General features: G+C 35.0%; 2 protein-coding genes across 2 annotated transcripts; both read left to right on the forward strand.

The window, feature by feature from the left end:
* The first annotated feature begins 3,429 nt into the window (after positions 1 to 3,429).
* LOC125267056 (C-X-C motif chemokine 11-6-like) lies at positions 3,430 to 5,101 on the forward strand. Its single transcript, XM_048188338.1, has 5 exons — positions 3,430 to 3,486; positions 3,912 to 4,191; positions 4,296 to 4,422; positions 4,526 to 4,612; positions 4,758 to 5,101. Exons 2-5 carry the CDS (start codon positions 4,134 to 4,136, stop codon positions 4,849 to 4,851), a joined length of 366 nt encoding a protein of 121 aa, XP_048044295.1. The 5' UTR covers positions 3,430 to 3,486; positions 3,912 to 4,133; the 3' UTR covers positions 4,852 to 5,101.
* A 3,742-nt stretch (positions 5,102 to 8,843) lies between these two features.
* LOC125267057 (C-X-C motif chemokine 11-6-like) lies at positions 8,844 to 9,920 on the forward strand. Its single transcript, XM_048188339.1, has 4 exons — positions 8,844 to 8,992; positions 9,097 to 9,223; positions 9,327 to 9,413; positions 9,559 to 9,920. Exons 1-4 carry the CDS (start codon positions 8,935 to 8,937, stop codon positions 9,650 to 9,652), a joined length of 366 nt encoding a protein of 121 aa, XP_048044296.1. The 5' UTR covers positions 8,844 to 8,934; the 3' UTR covers positions 9,653 to 9,920.
* Positions 9,921 to 17,838: the final 7,918 nt, after the last annotated feature.

The raw sequence follows: 17,838 nt of genomic DNA on the forward strand, positions 1-17,838 counted from the left end.
GCAACCTCTATTAAAAAAGAAGTGCTGGGTCTGTGTGGTTTGTGGTGACATGTGACATCAGACTTAACAAGCGGATTGTGATGTGTATATCCGAGTGAAACAGCTTCTTGAATGAGGAAAAAAAAGGCAGGTCAGGACTTGATTTTGTCCATGGGGAATTGGTTGGATGGTTGTAGTTTGCTATTGCTGTGATCTCATGTGAGTGACAGGTTGATCCTGCCCTCACGCCAGTAAACACATCATCAGAGAAGAGAAGATGCTGCAAGAAGAAGGGAAGTTATTTTGATTAAAGGTTATGAAAATAATATAAATTAAAAATAATAATGTGCACAGATAAATCATTATTAAAAACAGAAATTGTCAACTTCAAGTGTCAATTTTAAGCCAACATGTGTGTGTGTGTGAGTCTTCTGTCAAATATATATAGTTTTCTGAAGAGTCAATATCTCCACAATTCCAACTGTAAAAGACGAAAACAAGTTTTAATCTATTGAGTTTGAGGAGAACTAACTCCATATCAATACAAAATATGGATCACAACTGGTTACTTAAAATCATGGTTTAATTGATAAAAAACTGCACACAGTTCATTGAATGTATGGTGCAAACAGTAACTCGTATAATGAAACAAATGTCTCTATAATAAAAAGTAAATCTGTATATTATATTGTGCATGCATGATCATTCTATTTTCCCATAGATAAGTAGTTGATGCGGCATTTCCAGATTTCACAACAAGACTTTCAGTTTGTCTTTTGTTTTCATCAGCATGATTTTGACCATTCATCAGCATGACTTCATCACAATGTCTGTTTAAGAGACTATATTAAGAAAAAGGTAGTGAAAACACTTGATGATGTTCCAGTGAAATGAAAAGTTTTGTCTAAATCCTGATTTTGTTTGTCTCAAACTATTTAGTATTTCTACATACAATCACTGAATTTCATCATTAGAAAATGTTTATAATTCAAATATTTAAAAATCTGCAAACAAATCGTATTTTGCTGTATATTTAAACTGTATGTGGCATATAGGCTAGAGATTTCTTTTACTAAAGTAAATCCTGAAGGTTTGGTTTAAGTTATCCTGAAACATTTGACTCACCAAGTCAGTCTCATTTGAAGAACACGACCCATGAATTGCTTATAGAATAAATAAATAACATATACTGGACACTTTTATCATACATCACGATGTGATGCACCTGGACACATTATCACTGATGTTGCCTGGGGTCATCGGGTGTTTCAACAATCAGACACCCTCGCCCAGGCGATCCAGCCAGGGGTTGATCAAACCCCGGCTTGTGTCCAGGTCGCACTACCCCTCCCACAGCTTTCCATAGCCTGATCCATAGCCACCTTGAAGCAACTTCTGCTGCCTCTGTGGCCGACTTAATGCCCTTGTCTACTGGCCCGTTTGATGCCCAGCATGTTATAGGCCCTGCAGAGAGATTGGGCTGCAAACCCTCTGCATCCCACCTCAATAGGCTCACATCTTGCTTGCCAGGCGTAACTTCGGCACTCTTGCACCAGACAAACAACTCTATACATTTATCGTCAATTTATGTCAGCATCTTTAACTTTTCACCTTCATGTGTGACAAATATAGTTTAGAGTGAGGACTTCTCTGAAAGAGGTTGTGAAATTATTTGACCATCTTCCACAGAAAACACGTTTTGTCCAACATCCTACATTGTGGTTTATTAATGCCTTTGCAAAACATATCCACCATCCACAAGCACACCAGCAAAACCAGTGGACCTCAACCACACTTTGTGATTATTATTTTTTTTATTTCACAGTCCCAAAATTAGTGTAAGAGGACAGCACTGTCATCAGTACGGAGTCCGTGGGTAAATATTTGTATATTTTATCTAGAAAGCTTAGAAGAATTTTCATATTTTCTAATGTTGTTAGTGACTCAGTCTAAATAAAAACTATAACTTTGGGGGTACATTGAACATTTCCTTTAATGACGACCAGCAGATAATACTCTGCTGCTAGTGGAGTCTGGTTAGGACTTGGATGGAAGACCCCTTTTTTTAAAGCTATTGCTGCTGGTTGTGGTGTTAGTGGTTATAGGGAGTGGGTGATTAAGAGTTATTACTTGATCATCAAGAAATCTGATTTCAATAAAGAGCAGGACCATATTAACATTTTAACTGCTAATCAGTCTGCATCGAACAAATCCCATCTTCAAAGTGTAGCTAAAGATCACCAAGATTCAGTCAGATTTATTCTGTAGAATTTGTTGGTTGATTCTTGGGTGCCTACCACTGTGTTTTACCTTTATTCTTTTAAACAAAATGTCATTAGTTTGCTCCATTATAGTGTTTTGCTTCATTAAAGATTACATATTGTAAAAAATTGTGTTTATAAATAATTTTATTGTGCATTTCTATCTTTCTATGTATTGCTTTCTATGTGATTAGCTTAGAAAAACAGCCAATAAAAACCATCAAAATCAATCAATTCCCATGTTTCGCATGCCCTAACTTAACTCAGTGTTTTGGCCTGATGTCTAATAGTACTCCCACACTGTAAACCCTAATGCTCAAAATAATTAATTGGTTTGAGCAGGACAAAATTTAAATTAGTTCAGTCAACTTAACTTTTATGAGTATTTAGCACTTTCTTTTTCTTTCAAGTTCAGAGTACTGATATATTTTAAGTAAAACTGAACTGTTAACTTATTTCTTTTAATTTAGACAAACGTTAGTTTAACTGAAACTGGGCTGGGACTTCTATTTTCCAGCATGCTTTTCCCATGGCACTCGAAAGAGAGAGTAAATGCTAAAATTAAGTGTTATATAATGTTTTTTGTGTGTGCAAGATTACTGTTAAGTGGGAGATTTAGTAGTGATTAATGTTTTGTTATGCAAATTTAGAAGAGTTTCCGTTAATGTGAGTTTTTGGAGAGTTACCATCATGGTAGTCTCAGCCTCAGACATCACACCCACGGACCGCTGGCTGAACGTCTGATGCATATGGCACACTTTTCTGGAAACACTTCAGCAGTATCGAAGTCGTCATGGTTGGTTGAATTCTGCAGGATGTCCAGGAGATGTGTGTTGCGTTCTTTAATGGTCCGCTTGGAAACAAATGCCGTGACGCCAAACCCCCTCGTAGAAGAATGCCATCATATTTAAGACTGTGACAATGAGCGCTTATCAGGATCAAATAAATGCTGGATTTTCAAAAGTATGTGAAGTTCGCGGCTCCATTGTTGCAGTAAACTTGCACAACGTTCTTGAATGAATAATTTATAGATGCACGCCGGTCTGTTATTGTAGGGACATCGACTTTCATTTTCACGCCCCTAAACATGACGTCCCAAAACAAACTCTGATTGGTTGTTTTACATGTCAGTCATATGTCCTCCGCTGTGATAGAGTCCAGACCTTCTGCCGTCAGTCTGAAGGTCTGGCTACGCGAGGCTACCATAATGGTGACAAGTGGTGCATGCGGATTGGTTTGAGAGCAAGTATGTTAAATGCTTTATATTGCTGCACTCATTCAGCATATGGTATACCATGCTATTGTTAACATGTTAGCAAATTAGCAAGTTAGCATTGTCTGGATTAGCTTGTTATAGCTAGCTAAGTTTACACTAATAAAAATGTTCTACCTGAAAAGTTAAATGAATGAATTAGTGTACGCAAACATTTTAAGTTAAGAACAATTAAAATGTATGAGTACAAAATAAAAATCTGCCAGTTCTGCATACTTAAACTTTGAATTTCTTAACTTAAAAATTTTGAGGGCAACTGATTGCTTCAAATTGTTTGAGTTTTGCCAATTATTTGGGTTTACAGTGCACCAAAACATAACATCAATATTTCAGTCTAATTAAGCAATATTTACATCCTCATTCCTGGAAAATTCAGCTCATAGTGCCTTAAATCATAGGTTCTCTTCAAGATGGTTTAGGAGGTGCTTCCGAGAAATCACAATAAAAAGAGAAAAAGGAGAGGAAGCTGGAGTAGTGGAAAAAAAAAAAAAAAAAAAAAAAAACAAGAACAAAAACTGAGGGGAAACCCCTGATCCTAGAGTATTTAAGTGAGCTCTGAAGGCCTTCGGTCATAATCTCACTGACACAGACAAGCACAGTTCATCAAGAACAAGAAGACAATGAAGACTATTGCAGCTTTTGTTCTTCTTGCCTGCCTGATCGCTGTAGGAGTGAAAGGTGAGTTTGATTTAGTTGTAGATCAAGATCATTCAGCATATCTTGTATCTTTGGTTATGGTTATGTTCTGCAGCTAACAGACTATAATGAAATTTCTTTTCCAGGGCAGGACAAGTCTTCGAAGGGCAGGTGCTTCTGTGCAGACAAAGGTGCAAACATGGTTTTAGTGAAGAACATTGAGAAGGTTGAAATCATCCCTCCAAGTCCATCTTGTCGCAAACATGAGATTATGTAAGTATAGCCTACATTTGTATGCATTAATTTATTTAAATATTCATCAACTCTACAAACTATCCTGAGTAAGTTTCAACTCACTGCTTTTGTTGTTTCACAGTGTCACTCTGAAGAATGGTGCAGGAAGGAAATGCATGAATCCAGAGTCAAAATTCACTCAAAATATCATAAAGGCTCTTGAGAAGAGGTGAGAATATCTGCTTTAAGTTTATTTACTCATCCTTTACATATTCAATACAAAGACACAAACTCCTCTGGCAAACAGAGACACATGACAATTAACTAAATGAACTAATACAATTATATTCAATGAACTTTTTCTGATTTTACAGGAGCCAGCAGTCTGTGCACCACAGTACAACTGTCACTGCGCCACAGAAGAACATCCTGACATCAACATCATCAGCACCAACATCCTTCAAATGACTTCATAGTTGGAGTTCAATGAAAAAATAAACAACTAAAAATATTTAAAACATTTCCTAATGCATATGATGATTAAATTATTATTATTATTATTAGCACTGAGTTGTAAAATAGTCATTTTTTCACAAACATATTTTCATAAGACCACTGAACAATGTGTCATATGTACAGTCTTTTTATAATTTGATGTATGATTTTATTTTCATTGTCCACAAAGAAGTGTCAAATAAAGCTTTTTTTATGAATTACATCTTCTGACCTCTTTCAGAGTAGTTCTTGCATTCTGAGATTCTGAGTAAAAATGCACATCACACTACATTTATGATAATCAATAGTTCCACTGGCATCACTAAAACATCACAAAACTCAATAAAGCTTCAAGATTATTAACTGTAAACAGTGCTTCACAAATACATTTTAAGTTGAATAGTTTAGACTAAATTGACTGGACATAATGTTCCTGTCTCAGTTATAAGCTGCTTTATGTCTGATCTGGCTGGTAGAAAGACTTTTATCAGCGCAAACTAATGTAGATTTATTCAGTCATGTTAAATAATAGTTTGACATGAATAAATAAATTTAGATAATTCTACATGAAGCACACAGACATGGTCAGTCAGTCTGTCTGTCTAACCTCTTGCCTACTTTGCCCACTCTCATATTCTCCATTTAATTGTCCTGGACACGGTCTAGGATTCATACGGCCCCACCGAATTTTTGTTTTGTCCCTGATATCAAATAAAACAAAACTACTTCCAACAGTGATCAAAAGAAGCTGTAAAATCTCCTCTTGTAAACATGGAAACTTACTCTGACTGTTGTTACATACTTGTGGAAAATACTCATCACTAATTAGAGAAAAAAATTAATCAATGAGTCTCTTGAAAGGGGGGGAAGAGGAGGATTTCACTCATACTCTTCTCTATCCTGCAAACAGATCATCATTAGTCATTTGATAGCTTTTATCTGACAGTTAACATTTCATCAATGTTATGAAAAAGAGTGAACAGTGAGTACTGTACAAATAAACAACAAAGAAAGTGTTCATTGTTAATTTCATTGTATCATTACAGTGGGAATTGAGGCCCCATAAAAGCACTGCCTATAAATTACAAATATAGCCTACTTTATTAATAATTCCTGAAAAAACTATGTAGTTATATCAGTTTTACACCAGTTTTTTTTCCCCACTTTGATGTAATTTGTTTATTTTCGCATTTAAATCAAAGTTTTCATCAGTACAGAGTTTTTTCAAATAAAACATGCAAAGTAAAGTAAAGGGGTAATGAGACCGTGACCGCAACCTCTATTAAAAAAGAAGTGCTGGGTCTGTGTGGTTTGTGGTGACATGTGACATCAGACTTAACAAGCGGATTGTGATGTGTATATCCGAGTGAAACAGCTTCTTGAATGAGGGAAAAAAGGCAGGTCAGGACTTGATTTTGTCCATGGGGAATTGGTTGGATGGTTGTGGTTTGCTATTGATGTGATCTCATGTGAGTGACAGGTTGATCCTGCCCTCACGCCAGTAAACACATCATCAGAGAAGAGAAGATGCTGCAAGAAGAAGGGAAGTTATTTTGATTAAAGATTATGAAAATAATATAAAATAAAAATAATAATGTGCACAGATAAATCATTATTAAAAACAGAAATTGTCAACTTCAAGTGTCAATTTTAAGCCAACATGTGTGTGTGTGTGAGTCTTCTGTCAAATATTTATTGTTTTCTGATGAGTCAATATCTCCACAATTCCAACTGTAAAAGACGAAAACAAGTTTTAATCTATTGAGTTTGAGGAGAACTAACTCCATATCAATACAAAATATGGATCACAACTGGTTACTTAAAATCATGGTTTAATTGATAAAAAACTGCACACAGCTCATTGAATGTATGGTGCAAACAGTAACTCGTATAATGAAACAAATGTCTCTATAATAAAAAGTAACTCTGTATATTATATTGTGCATGCATGATCATTCTATTTTCCCATAGATAAGTAGTTGATGTGGCATTTCCAGATTTCACAACAAGACTTTCAGTTTGTCTTTTGTTTTCATCAGCATGATTTTGACATTCATCAGCATGACTTCATCACAATGTCTGTTTAAGAGACTATATTAAGAAAAAGGTAGTGAAAACACTTGATGATGTTCCAGTGAAATGAAAAGTTTTGTCTAATTCCTGATTTTGTTTATCTCATACTATTTAGTATTTCTACATACAATCACTGAATTTCATCATTAGAAAATGTTTATAATTCAAATATTTAAAAATCTGCAAACAAATCGTATTTTGCTGTATATTTAAACTGTATGTGGCATATAGGCTAGAGATTTCTTTTACTAAAGTAAATCCTGAAGGTTTGGTTTAAGTTATCCTGAAACATTTGACTCACCAAGTCAGTCTCATTTGAAGAACACGACCCATGAATTGTTTATAGAATAAATAAATAACATATACTGGACACTTTTATCATACATCACGATGTGATGCACCTGGACACATCATCACTGATGTTGCCTGGGGTCATTGGGTGTTTCAACAATCAGACACCCTCGCCCAGGCGATCCAGTCAGGGGTTGATCAAGCCCCGGCTTGTGTCCAGGTCGCACTACCCCTCCCACAGCTTTCCATAGCCTGATCCATAGCCACCTTGAAGCAACTTCTGCTGCCTCTGTGGTAGACTTAATGCCCTTTTGTCTACTGGCCCATTTGATGCCCAGCATGTTATAGGCCCTGCAGAGAGATTGGGCTGCAAACCCTCTGCATCCCACCTCAATAGGCTCACATCTTGCTTGCCAGGCGTAACTTCGGCACTCTTGCACCAGACAAACAACTCTTACACATTTATCGTCAATTTATGTCAGCATCTTCAACTTTTCACCTTCATGTGTGACAAATATAGTTTAGAGTGAGGACTTCTCTGAAAGAGGTTGTGAAATTATTTGACCATCTTCCACAGAAAACACGTTTTGTCCAACATCCTACATTGTGGTTTTTAATGCCTTTGCAAAACATATCCACCATCCACAAGCACACCAGCAAAACCAGTGGACCTCAACCACACTTTGTGATTATTATTTTTTTTTATTTCACAGTCCCAAAATTAGTGTAAGAGGACAGCACTGTCATCTGTACTGAGTCCGTGGGTAAATATTTGTATATTTCACTTAGAAAGCTTATAAGCATTTTCATATTTTCTAATGTTGTTAGTGACTCAGTCTAAATAAAAACTATAACTTTGGGGTTACATTGAACATTTCCTTTAATGACGACCAGCAGATAATACTCTGCTGCTAGTGGAGTCTGGTTAGGACTTGGATGGAAGACCCCTTTTTTAAAATCTATTGCTGCTGGTTGTGGTGTTAGTGGTTATAGGGAGTGGGTGATTAAGATTTATTACTTGATCATCAAGAAATCTGATTTCAATAAAGACCATATTAACAATTTAACTGCTAATCAGTCTGCATCGAACAAATCCCATCTTCAAGGTGTTAAACTACAAGATCACCAAGATTCAGTAGAAATTGTTGGGTGATTCTTGGGTGCCTAACACTGTGTGTTTTACCTTTATTTTTTTAAACAAAATGTAATTTGTTTGCTCCATTATAGTGTTTTGCTTCATTATAAGTTACTGTATTTTGCAAAAGATTTTGTTGATAAATAGATTTATTGTGCAATTTCTGCTTATATGTATTGCTACCTTAATTTGTGCACAAAATATACAAGAGAATGTGATGTGCTTAGAAAAACAGCCAATAAAACCAAAACATAATTAACATCAATATTTCAGTCTAATTAAACAATATTTACTTCCTCTTTCCTGGAAAATTCAGCTCATAGTGCCTTAAATCAAAGGTTCTCTTCAAGATGGTTTAGGTGCTTCCGAGAAATCACAAAAGGAGAGGAAGCTGGAGTAGTGAAACCCAAAAAACAAAAACAAAAAAACAAAACAAAAAACAAGAACAAAAACTGAGGGGAAACCCCTGATCCTAGAGTATTTAAGTGAGCTCTGACGGCCTTCGGTCATAATCTCACTGACACAGACAAGCACAGTTCATCAAGAACAAGAAGACAATGAATACTATTGCAGCTTTTGTTCTTCTTGCCTGCCTGATCGCTGTAGGAGTGAAAGGTGAGTTTGATTTAGTTGTAGATCAAGATCATTCAGCATATCTTGTATCTTTGGTTATGGTTATGTTCTGCAGCTAACAGACTATAATGAAATTTCTTTTCCAGGGCAGGGAAAGTCTTTGAAGGGCAGGTGCTTCTGTGCAGACAAAGGTGCAAACATGGTTTTAGTGAAGAACATTGAGAAGGTTGAAATCATCCCTCCAAGTCCATCTTGTCGCAAACATGAGATTATGTAAGTATAGCCTACATTTGTATACTTTAATTTATTTAAATGTTCATCAACTCTACAAACTATCTTGAGTAAGTTTCAACTCACTGCTTTTGTTGTTTCACAGTGTCACTCTGAAGAATGGTGCAGGAAGGAAATGCATGAATCCAGAGTCAAAATTCACTAAAAATATCATAAAGGCTCTTGAGAAGAGGTGAGAATATCTGCTTTAAGTTTATTTACTCATCCTTTACATATTCAATACAAAGACACAAACTCCTCTGGCAAACAGAGACACATGACAATTAACTAAATGAACTAATACAATTATATTCAATGAACTTTTTCTGATTTTACAGGAGCCAGCAGTCTGTGCACCACAGTACAACTGTCACTGCGCCACAGAAGAACATCCTGACATCAACATCATCAGCACCAACATCCTTCAAATGACTTCATAGTTGGAGTTCAATGAAAAAATAAACAACAAAAAAATATTTAAAACATTTCCTAATGCATATGATGATTAAATTATTATTATTATTATTATTATTATTATTAATCTGAGCGCTGGGTTGTAAAAAGCCTTTTTTTTCACAATCATATTTTCATAAGACCACTGAACAATGTGTCATATGTACAGTCTTTTTATAATTTGATGTATGATTTTATTTTCATTTCCACAAAGAAGTGTCAAATAAAGCTTTTTTTATGAATTACATCTTCTGACCTCTTTCAGAGTAGTTCTTGCATTCTGAGATTCTGAGTAAAAATGCACATCACACTACATTTATGATAATCAATAGTTCCACTGGCATCACTAAAACATCACAAAACTCAATAAAGCTTCAAGATTATTAACTGTAAACAGTGCTTCACAAATACATTTTAAGTTGAATAGTTTAGACTAAATTGACTGGACATAATGTTCCTGTCTCAGTTATAAGCTGCTTTCCCTTACAGAACAAAAATATATGGGAATATACTGCAAAATATAATGCGATATATAATATAATACATTTTCATACATGGGAAACTTCTGCTTATATTTTTCAATATACTGTAATATATGCATTGACCATGTATGGCTATATATTGATACATATAAAATATTTATGAATGAAGACAAAAATAGCATTACATTCATAAAGTTTTATCCTTTATTTTGTACCGATATTGCACATACATGTTCCCATATAAATGTGAATGTATTGTACACACATATACACACATTCATGGAATGAGTTACAATCAGTGGTTACAACAGACTTCAAGCAGCATGCTTTGCTTCTGACTGTTAAAGGAGAGTGAATGTTAAAATGAAGTACTATTTCATGTGTTTTGCTCAATATTGATATAGGGGGATATCTGTTAGTGTTTAAAATTGTATTATTTCTGGTATGTTTTGGGAGTTATCATTGTGCTGAAGAGTAGAGCCTGTGGTTAGGTTTATGATTGGCTGAACACCATTAAGACTATAATAACTTTATTTAAAAAGTAACAGCTGTTATAGCACAGTGATAGTCTCTTTGGTAGAAACTTTAGTACATGCAGGTGTGCTTTTGTTAACTAAAAAATATGAAACATTTAAAATGAAAATAATTCTAAAATATAAGAAATGTGTTACATAATATATATATATATTTTTTTACCATATATGTGTTTATACTGCATGAGTAAATATATCTGCAATATATTATGCATGCAGTACCATATCTGATCACATATAAATCTATATATTATGAAGTATATTACAGAATATAAAATTACATACATTATGATATTAATGTATATATATTAGTAAATATATTATCACATATTTTTCAATATATGAAATGCAGCAATTCCTTATGTATTATTCAATATATTGTAATATGTTTATGCAATATATTTTTCTGAATATTTTCAAATATACTGTTAAATCATGTAATATATTGATCATTCATATATAGGGAAATATATTTTCTTTCCATAGGGGTTATGTCTGATCTGGCTGGTAGAAAGACTTTTATCAGCGCAAACTAATGTAGATTTATTCAGTCATGTTAAATAATAGTTTGACATGAATAAATAAATTTAGATAATTCTACATACAGTAGAATTCTACGGTCAGTCGGTCTGTCTGACCTCTTGCCTACTTTGACCTCTCTCATATTCTCCATTTAATTGTCCTGGACACGGTCTAGGATTCGTACGGCCCCACCGAATTTTTGTTTTGTCCCTGATATCAAATAAATTCTTGCCTGAACTTCTCTGCTCTTGGGTCATTTTTACACACATACACACTGTGACACACATATACACAAACATACAGTACACGTACATAAAGCTATACTATATAGCAAATCTCAACTGGCTGATTTTTTTTCTTATTTTTTTTATTTCTCTTAATATAAAGTTGGATATATAGTATACAGTATGCTCACATAGCATGATATATCTCAGCTGCATGATTGCATGTATCATCGCAACAAGTAAACTATATTTTCGACCCTCTCGAAATGCGACTAAGACATTAAGATATTATAAACATTAACATTATGATTTTCTGTAAAGCTGATTTGAAACAATGTGTATTGTAAGAAGCACTGTATAAATATTTGACTTGATAAATCAACTAAATCCCCACATTCCCATCTCAATCACTGAATTAAAACAAATCTACACATAAAACTACTTCCAACAGTGATCAAAAGAAGCTGTAAAATCTCCTCTTGAAAACATGGGAACCTACTCTGACTGTTGTTAGTTGCTTGTGGCAAATCCTCATTACTAATTAGAGAAAAAAAAATTAACCAATGAATCTCTTGAAAGGGAGAAAAGGATGTCCCTGATTCTCTGCTCTATCCAAACAGATCATCATTAGTCATTTGTTAGCTTTTATATGACTGTTCTGGATCATTAATTTGATGTTTTGTTTTTAATAGGTTGTTTGCACCTGACGTCACAGCAGCAGCGCGAATGAGTCTGGAAGGCAGGGAGTGATGTTTCTATATAGGAATCCTATCAAAAACTCAAAATTCGCATGTTTTGCGTCGTTTATGGTTGCTCAAATCGATAAAATCGAGAACCCAGAAGGTGTTTATATCGTTTACATAACTGATACCGTTTTTTATAACTTATTTCGTTTTTTAACTTTAAAAGTTGTCGCCTTTTATAGCGTTTTGCGTCTGCTGATACTTAAATGAATATACCTGCTTACCTTTTTGACTTGGTTAAATATTAACATTCTTCATGCTATCGTTTACAGGGAGGAGAATATATTTTATCCTATTATAATTTGGTATTTTGACTTCAGTTTTGTAGTATTCTGTTCACAATGTTGATCTGGTTACCATGAGAACAGTGTCACGCGCTGCTGCTTCAGCCGTCGTATGGTAGAACTAGAAAATGTCCAAATAAAATAAATGTGTTCAACAAGCTGACAGAAGTCGATCCATTTATTTGTTGGAAGCGTGTAAATGTAACTAGTTTTAATGTTGTTTTTGTAAATATTCACTTTCCCATATGACCACAGAGGAGAATCGGAGGGTAACGTTCAGGACACAGACACGCTGTATTTTTGTATTTATTTCAACAAATGACAACCAAAATCAAAACCATAGAAGCTCGTGAACAGTTTTGAAGTGGCTGTGTGCAAGTTATAATCATTCACAAGCCGAGTGATCATACTCTAAAACATAATGTTAATTATTACACAAATACCAAATACAAAACTCAGCAAAGTATGTGATTATTTTGAGTGAAAGGCAGTGGGTTTATTTAGTGACATTATTAAATTTGCTAGTCGTCTTCCCTCACCTTCTCAACCAAGGCGAAAATTGTATTACCGTCCTTTTTTTCCACGAACGATATCCTATTACAATTCTCGATTCAGCATAAATTACCTACAATGGCGACATTTTTCACAATCACGACAGAAAATCAAAATACTGCTCTAACTTCACTAGTAGAAAGGCAGCGCGATATAAACAAACTCAGACTAGAACTGAACACGGCGTAAGGGCAGCTTCACATCCTCTATATCTGCCTCCTCGATGGCAGGAAAGTCGCTCCTCTTCATAGCATAAGGATCGCGTTCAACATATGTTGTGATTTTCTGTTTATACCTTTCTAAACCAGCAAAGAAAGGACTTTTCTCCATCTCCTTCATTCTAATTTTCACTGCTGGCCCTCCACCGGAATTTCGCGCGTCACCAGAACCACGTGATTGCAAACAACCTATTGATTCCAATTCAAATAGTAGCTTCCTTTAAAAATAGTTGCCATAGTAACATTCCATGACAGATATATTCAGTTAAAGTTAGCACAACCAAAGACTATAGAATAACACAAGACGTGTCACTCGTATTGTTTTGAATGGGAGAAAGTGTAACGCGCAATATGGCGGAATAAGTCCCGCCTTCTAAAGCCAAGAGCCAATCGCCGACTGGTAAAGTCATCGCGTCACTTCAGCGGCCGTTAGAATCACCGGTTTCTATAGAAACAGTCAGTCAGTCCATTTAGGTCTGCGCATGCGCATTAGCTTGATCCAGCCTGAAAAAATAGTTTTTTTTTGTCATGATTCGAGCGTTTAGAAACGAAATTTTTGAGTTGGTTGTTGTTAGATTTCATTGGTGATTTCAAATATGAAATTTAATCGTAAGGTTGGCGAACAGTTTTGGAGAATCTGATGTTTCCCCATTCAAAGAGATAGGAGCTGCATGATGAGGATGCCCGAGAGGCGTTTCAAAGATGGCCGCCGAGTGAAATGACTTGTCTTAAAGGGACTTTGGTACAACCAAAGACTATAGAATAACACAAGACGTGTCACTCGTATTGTTTTGAATGGGAGAAAGTGTAACGCGCAATATGGCGGAATAAGTCCCGCCTTCTAAATAAGAGCCAACCGCCGACTGATAAAGTCATCGCGTCACTTCAGCGGCCCTTAGAATTGCCGGTTTCTATAGAAACAGTCAGACGCGCGCCTCCGAAGAGACGCGCATTTAGGTCTGCGCATTAGCTTGATCCAGCCTGAAAAATAGTTTTTTTTGTCATGATTCGAGCATTTAGAAACTAAATTTATGAGCTGGTTGTTGTTAGATTTCATTGGTGATTTCAAATATGAAATTTAATCGTAAGGTTGGCGAACAGTTTTGGAGAATTTAATGTTTCCCCATTCAAAGAGATTGCATGATGCCCAGGATGCCCGAGAGGCATTTCAAAGATGGCCGCCGAGTGAAATGACTTGTCTTAAAGGGACTTTGGTACAACACAGAAGGAACTGGATGAAGCCATTCATTTTGTGATACTCTGTAGAAAGCATTGGCTGTAAGTAAATTTATTATTTATAAAGCTGTGTAATTTCAGCCATTTTAAGAACTATATACAATGAATTCATATTAATGTTATTTTGTTGGAGATAACAAAGTAGTTCTATTATATTTACATCTCCTCTCTGTAGTTTCACTCTGTTTCAACATATTCAACGTGGTGTGAAATAAAGCAGCATTCTCCCACTCAAGCCTACGTGTTGGAATGAGTTTATCTAACTGTCTAACTTTGGGAAGAGAGACGCCATTGTGAGGGCAGAATAGTGAAAAGACAGACTCAACAGTGATTACAACAACAGTGAATGAACTTCCCTTCTTCTCAAATAATCTACAGTAAAATGATAACAAAGGAAAACGTGAGCCTTGCATCCAGGTCAGTGTGTTCACATTCACACAAATCATCCAGATCAACACATTCAAGAAGATCAGCAGCCAGTCTTGTAGCAATAGAGGCTCGAGCTAAAGCTGAAGCTGCCTGTGCAAGAGCAGCATATTCACAAAAAGAGATTGAACTCAAAGTAAAGAAAGCCCAACTGCAGGTAGAAGAGACACGCTTAAAGGCTACATTATAGCACTGCAACAAAAGAAAGAGGCAGAAGCTGCCTTAGCTGAAACTACAGCTTTTGAAGCCATAGTTGATGGAGCTGACATAGAAGAGTCATCTGAAAATGAATGTAAACAAAAGAGCTTTCTACTCACTTAAGCGAACTGATGAATATGTTCAGGATCAAAATGCACATAAAAACAATCATCATCAAGCTTCAAAACATACGGTCAAGCCAAAACTTCAGTCAGCTGACAGAGAACAGCAAAATGCTCTTTTACCTCCTGGCAGTCTATTCAATATTCCCAAGAAACACCTCAGCATGTCAGTTCATACAGTGAGCCACTTATTCAGTCACAGGACCAACATGATCAACAATCAGAGCATCTGAAAAAGAAGCAAATAGTCAAGATACAATATCGCATTACTCTCAGCCATCAAATTGCTGTACCTCAAACAGGTATTACTCACCTAATGTGGGAAATGAGCCACATGCCGCAAAAACTGAAAATGCAGAGATATTAAATTTAGCCAAGTTCTTAGCACGCAGAGACCTGCTCACTGCTGGACTCATAAAGTTTGATGACAAACCAGAGAATTACTTGGCATGGAAATCAACATTCTCAAATGCAATAGAAGACCTTGACTTAAAACCTTGTGAAGAGCTTGACTTACTAACTAAGTGGCTTGGTCCAGAATCAGCTGAACACGCTCGTCGAATAAGGTCATTTCATATTAACTATCCTGCCGTCAGACTCAGTAGGATTTGGGAGAGACTGGAGCAGTGCTACAGCTCTGCTGAAACTATAGAGTCAGCACTCCTAAGTAAAGTTGACTGCTTTCCCAGAATCTCTAAAAATTGGTAAACGAGCTTCCAGCACAAAATGGCATATTTAATGATAAATAAGTTAAAGAGTATTATGCTAAATGCGGTATTGTACCTGGAGGTTTTTTGTTTACTAAAGTAGAGGAGAGTAATGTTTTTAAGAAATTAATAAATCTTAAAAGTAGTAAATCAACAGGGTTAGATAATATTCCAGTGACGTTTCTTAAGGATTCAGCCAATTTTATTACTCTAATGGTTACCCATATCATAAATCTTTCAATTTGTCAAGGTAAAGTTCCTGATGAGTTTAAAAAAGCAAGAGTTATTTCCCTTTTTTAAAAAGGGTAGTAGGCTAGAGTGTAATAATTATAGGCCGGTGTCAATTTTAAGTGCTTTATCAAAAATGATGGAAAATATTATTTTTGAGCAGATTGAAGACTATCTCCTTAAACACAATATTTAGTATGAGTTTCAATCTGGTTTTAGAAAAAAACACTCCATTGAAAGAACAATTTTATTTTTAACAGATTATACAAGGAAAGAAATGGATAATGGGAAGTTAAGTGGGATGATACTGTTAGATCTGCAAAAAGCATTTGATACCATTAATCACAGTATTTTGCACTTAAAAGTTAAAGCGATGGGTTTTAGTAATATGGCCTGCAAATGGATTAAGTCTTACCTTGAAAATAGGTGTCAAATAGTAGATTTAAATGGGGTGTTTTCAGATTGTTTGAATATTTCATATGGGGTTCCGCAAGGGAGTGTATTAGGTCCTTTACTTTTTTTATTATATATTAATGATTTAAATTTGGCATGTTCAAATAAGCTTTTATTATATGCAGATGATGTAATAATTGTCTCTCACTAGAGGAAGGATGTTATTGAACATGAATTAAGTAGATAGAATGAAGGGGTCTCTAAGTGGTTTTGCCTTAACAAACTGTCTTTACATTTGGGGAAAACTGAAGCTATATTATTTGGCTTAGCTGCTAAATTGAAAAAATGTTTCAGATTTGAGGTAACGGTTGGAGATCAAATTATTACACCTAAGCGAGAAGTAAAATATTTGGGTTATGTTTTGGATTGTAATCTGACAGGAGAAAAGATGGCTGTTTTAGCTCATTCAAAAATTTGTAATCGAATAAAATTCTTAGCAAGACAGGCAGGTTTTTTAGATATGGAAACTTTAAAAATGTTGGCATGTGCATTAGTGCAGACACACTTTGATTATGCTGCAATTTTTTGGTATAGCGGCGGTATTTCAAAGAAATTAAAAAATAAATTGCAGACTGCTCAAAATAAGTTGTGTAGGGTTATATTGAAAGTACACCCCACGGATGCATTTGCTAGAGGAACATTATAGGAAACTTAGTCTTTTAAAAGTAGAAAAAAAGAGTAATTTTTTTAAAACTAGTAATGGTGTTTAAGATATTAAAGAAAATAGTTTTAAAGTATCTTTTAAAATATTATGTATTTGTAAGAGAGGTTCACTGTCATTGTACAAGGGTGAGTAAAAATGATATATATCCTAGGTTTAAGAGTGAAATGGGAAAAAATTATTTTCTATTTACTAGTTCTGTTGCTTGGAATAAATTACCTAGATGTATCCAAAAGATACAAGATGAGAGTATTTTTTTAAAAGGAAGTAAAAAAAAATGGTTGTTTTATCATTGATGTTTGAATTTGAAGTTGTTTATTGAGTTTCTGAACGTGATGCAAGTTTCACTCCATAAATGATTTGTTTGTCCATTTTTTTTTAAGATATCGAGGACCACAATGGAAATAAGCCTAAGGCTTTTTTTGTGTATTTTATCCTCAACAATTTTGAAATGTGTATGAACTAGTCTCTTTTTGTACTTTTTTTGTATTATGTTTTAAATTTTGTTAAATAAAGCAAACAAACAAACAAACACGTGATGCGCTGAACGTTCTAATCACACCGGTGTGATCATCA

Source organism: Megalobrama amblycephala, linkage group LG4 (genome assembly GCF_018812025.1).
Source record: "Megalobrama amblycephala isolate DHTTF-2021 linkage group LG4, ASM1881202v1, whole genome shotgun sequence".
Classification (NCBI taxonomy): Eukaryota; Metazoa; Chordata; class Actinopteri; order Cypriniformes; family Xenocyprididae; genus Megalobrama; species Megalobrama amblycephala.

Excerpts from the sequence above, each read along its gene's own strand:
- LOC125267056 (XM_048188338.1), top strand. The coding sequence starts at position 4,134 with ATGAAGACTATTGCAGCTTTTGTTCTTCTTGCCTGCCTGATCGCTGTA. Across the intron at positions 4,192-4,295 it reads GATCGCTGTAGGAGTGAAAG|GGCAGGACAAGTCTTCGAAG; the intron begins GTGAGTTTGATT and ends TTTCTTTTCCAG. Across the intron at positions 4,613-4,757 it reads ATAAAGGCTCTTGAGAAGAG|GAGCCAGCAGTCTGTGCACC; the intron begins GTGAGAATATCT and ends CTGATTTTACAG.
- LOC125267057 (XM_048188339.1), top strand. The coding sequence starts at position 8,935 with ATGAATACTATTGCAGCTTTTGTTCTTCTTGCCTGCCTGATCGCTGTA. Across the intron at positions 8,993-9,096 it reads GATCGCTGTAGGAGTGAAAG|GGCAGGGAAAGTCTTTGAAG; the intron begins GTGAGTTTGATT and ends TTTCTTTTCCAG. Across the intron at positions 9,414-9,558 it reads ATAAAGGCTCTTGAGAAGAG|GAGCCAGCAGTCTGTGCACC; the intron begins GTGAGAATATCT and ends CTGATTTTACAG.